The sequence below is a fragment of the Aptenodytes forsteri genome, unplaced genomic scaffold (genome assembly GCF_000699145.1).
Source record: "Aptenodytes forsteri isolate BGI_AS27 unplaced genomic scaffold, ASM69914v1 Scaffold187, whole genome shotgun sequence".
Classification (NCBI taxonomy): domain Eukaryota; kingdom Metazoa; phylum Chordata; class Aves; order Sphenisciformes; family Spheniscidae; genus Aptenodytes; species Aptenodytes forsteri.
In genome coordinates, this window is record NW_008794084.1 from 688,181 (window position 1) to 692,115 (window position 3,935).

General features: G+C 50.5%; 1 protein-coding gene across 1 annotated transcript in view; it reads right to left on the minus strand.

Annotated features, from left to right (window-relative positions):
• Positions 1–3,935, minus strand: part of CADM1 (cell adhesion molecule 1) — a 314,581-nt gene that overhangs the window by 41,777 nt on the left and 268,869 nt on the right. Inside the window, exons 8-9 of the mRNA XM_019470503.1 lie at positions 3,734–3,833; positions 552–724 (exon numbers count right to left, since the gene is read on the minus strand). Of these exons, the coding sequence (XP_019326048.1) occupies positions 552–724; positions 3,734–3,833 (273 nt within the window). The remainder of the gene's footprint in view (positions 1–551; positions 725–3,733; positions 3,834–3,935) is intronic.

Sequence of the window (3,935 nt, forward strand, 5' to 3'; positions counted from 1 at the left end):
ACAAAAAAGGACAGGAAATATCGGAGAAGTCCTAGGAGAGCTGTCAGGCTGGAGAACTTCAGAGTTCTCCCCCCGCTCTGGCTTTTCTTTAGGCTTCACCTGCCAGCACCAGCACGCCGTGGCAGGGCCACGAGAGCCGCCGCACTGGAGAAGGCATCACAAAAAAGGAACAGGAATTATCGGAGAAGTCCTAGGAGAACTGTCAGGCTGGAGAACTTCAGAGTTCTCCCCGTGCCCCCGCTCTGGCTTTTCTTTAGGCTTCACCTGCCAGCACACGAGTGCCGTGGCAAGGCCACGAGCGCAGCTCCGGAGGAAGGAGCTCACCGGGCACTGGAACAGGCTCTGCGCCCGATGCAGGACACCGAGACTTACAGGAGCAAAATCAACGGTTTTCCAGCCCCTACCCCAGCCCGGCGTAGCGTAGACGTGTCGGGAGCTATCTGTAAATCTTGCATTAAGCAAAACGTTAACGTCCGTCAAAGCTTTCAGAGCGCGGTATGTTGCAATTATGTGTAAATGAGTCTAGAAGAACGGTGGTTTTTCTCACGTACCGTATACAAACAGCATGTAATCCGCATGTGATTTCCCCACCGCGTTTGAAGCCTCACAGCGGTATGTACCATTATCTGTTTTGTTTAGGTTACTAATGAGAAGGTTTGAACCAGACACTACAACGTGTTGAGGCATCTCATCATCTACTCTTAACCACCTCATGTCCGTAGGCCTACAGAGGAGGGAGAAAAAGAAACAATCACATTACTATTTTCCTATGGTAAAGATGGCATCTTCAATAGTTCATCCACAGACAGAAAGCCCAAACCAAGAAAAACTGTAAAGAAATAACACATACTTTTTTGCACTACTCAAGCCCAGATGCTGTCGGGCTTCCTCAATTTAAATTTATTTTAACCCAACAGGAAACTGTATCCAGACCTTAAATTTTCCGAAAACACTAATGCAAGCAGGAAGAAAGTTCATTAGTGGTTAATCATTCGCTTATTCAGTAAACCTGAAATCTGTGGCTCTACGGACTAAATGTGCATCCGCAGGGTGCTCTGAGTGCAGACCTGGACAGCATGTGGCAGAACACGTACGTTTTTGTCGAGTCTGAACCCTTCCGCAAAGCGATGCGATGGACCTATTTACCTCAGCGGTGGCTGTGCCGCTCACCGAGAACGTTTTAGCTGCTAGGAGAGAGGCACGCCTTTCTCCTCTCCCCCAGTCCCGCCTGGCCAACCGGCAGCCTCTCTCCTGCATCCCTTTGCTACCGGAACCAAAAGGAGTATCACGTTTGCATCATTGAGGGAACGAAATCAGCGTGTTTTGCTAGAGCTAGCAAAGAAAGCGAGTGCTAAGGGCTTGGGAGGGGGTCTTTTCTTTTTTTAAAAAAAAAAATCTATTATACTTATTGGAGTCTTTAAGCAGCGGTAAGGACAGATCAGCTACGCCTGAGACAGCCTTCCCCAGCAAGAAAAATAGAGCACCTCTCAGGGCGGCTCAACAGCGAGCTCTTACAAGGGGAGGTTTATGCAGGAAAGTGTTCTTCAGCCTGTCTACTTCCAAACTTTGCAAGTCGGACTTTGCTGGGAGCTCGTGCTGCCGGAGGTATCTCAGAGCTCGGGCTTCTCCTAGCGCCCAAATGGTAGCCTACTGTCACGATGTAGAAGCTCCTGAGGTTTCAGCATCCCAGCCACACGACCGGGATGGATACAACACCGAGCAAAACCAGTTGGGTTATCGGCTGCCGGCTACAAAGCTGGCATCTGGCTTTCGGCAAGGGCTTGGCGCTCTCCTCCTCGCTTCCGAGCCGTTGGCACACGAGCCACGGCACGGGCAGCAGAAGCTCCTGAGAGAGCAGGCACGCAGTTTCGCCTCAATAGGGGTGGAAAGGGTTTTGATGCTCCTGGCTACGGTTTTCAAAAGGCTATTTGCGATTTTGGAGTCCCAAGGTTTCAGGCGCTGCGTGCGCTGCACAGCAGCCTGTTTCTCAGAGACGTGAGACGTCCTAGAAGCGACTGCTCCAGTCTCTTCCCACTTTTGTCATAGTCCTGGGGGTGTGTGTGCGTGTGTGTGTGTCTAATCTAACAAAAGACCCGTATTAATACCAAAATAGAAACTTCTACTTTCTGGTCTTTTGTTTTCCTCTGAGCTTCCCTCCCCCGATGTTTCTGTTGCCCAATTTTGCAGAGAAATGATTTTGCTTAACTGGAGAAACACCCCTGTTCATCTTAAACCTCTGCAAAGGATTTTGTGAAATCCGTTTATCTTAAAAACATAGAGCTAAACGCAGCCCATTATTTTACTGTATATTTTCTTACGCTTTGAGAGACACAGGTGAAGTGACCTACATAAGCGAATTCCTAGCGCGTTACCAGCATCACCGTAACGTTAAGTGGCATGCTGCCGGGGAGATGTGCCTGTCTTATTTAACATGTGTATGTCTTATTCATAGCCTGGAAGGGAAGGGGGGGGGGGGAGAAAAGAACCCTATTTGTTACCTATTTGTTAAATTCCCAGATGATAGCAAATGGGAGGAACGGCAGTTACCCATGAGAGGAGGAATGCAAAGGGGCTCTGACAGACCCTGAGCGGGGAATAGATATTAAAGTGGAACTCGGCAGGGGACGTGCCAGTCTCTAGTGTAGGGGGAAGGAATCGGCCTCGTGCCGAACAGAAGAAACTGGGAAGGAGGAATCAACAAAATAATCTGGGAGAGGAGGCACGCTACCGTGGAGGATGACGGTACCCCAAGCCTCCTCGCTGCTGAGCGCTTACACCCTGCCTGCCGCTGCCCACAGCAGCAGGACTGTCAAACCAGATGGCTTCCAGTTCGACTACACCTGCAGTAACTCCTCAGCTCTGGGCACGCTACCAAGGAGACGCTGGCAGATTTCAGGGACGTTTGCAGAAATCTTATGAACATGACGAAAATAAAAAGAGGATAGTAAATACTTGACAGCCATACATCCAAGTGGAAGAGGAAGTATTTTAAAAACAAAAAAAAAGTCGACAAAACTTAAATCAGAACAACGATGAACGTGTGGAAGAAAAATCTACCCTCCCTTGCCGGGATTTTCCTGATGCATACATTTCTTCAACTGTATAAGGACGCCTCGAGGGCATGGCAAGAAGAGGAGAAAGAATAAAACTTGCATTTCGTAAAAACCACACAGGGCACCAAAAGGGAGGAAAACCATCACATAGTCAATACGAGCAGAAAGACAGACTGCCTTACCTTCGGGATCCATGCCACTTTTACAAGCGCCCAACACAACTCTTTGGTGCCAGTCTCACTTCTGCGTACGGGCACCTCACGGGGATCCAATACGCAGGCCCCCGGCCTCGCTTTTGCAGATTAATTGCGACCGATTGCCACCCAAGCCATTCCCTGGGGGAAGAGGCGTACAGGCGCGGGCCCCTTCCCTTCTGCACCCGAGGGCTTGCTGCACGGTGGCCGCGAAGAGCTCCCCTAGGAGCTCTTCGAGTAGAAACCCCTCAGCCATGTAGTCATACGGGAGTAAACGCAAATCAAAATAGGTATCTTAGTTGTGCAGCAGACGCTCAGGTGCAGAAAGCATCTCTCTCCCACGCTGTTACATCGTCTTCGCAGCAGAGAACGGCATATTGAGCGTCTGCAATAGCGAGAGAGGCCAAACGAGGTCCGCATGCTTCTGCAGCACGACCCCGTCACTGCCGGACAACCTGGTCCATCCTCGGGAAGTGTCCAACTTACTGTGGTTTGCCAAAAGCTGCGCACGTCAGTTCCAGCGGCTCCCCTTCTCTCGTGAGGCCTTGCGCCGGGTAATTCTGAGAAACCCGCACTTGAGGCTTATCTGCAGGACAAAAAAAACCATAATTTCGTAAACTCTCGGTCAAACCCGATCGGGTTCGCGCGCGCGCCCGGAGGGAGAGGCGGTCGCGGCCGCCGCGCTCCT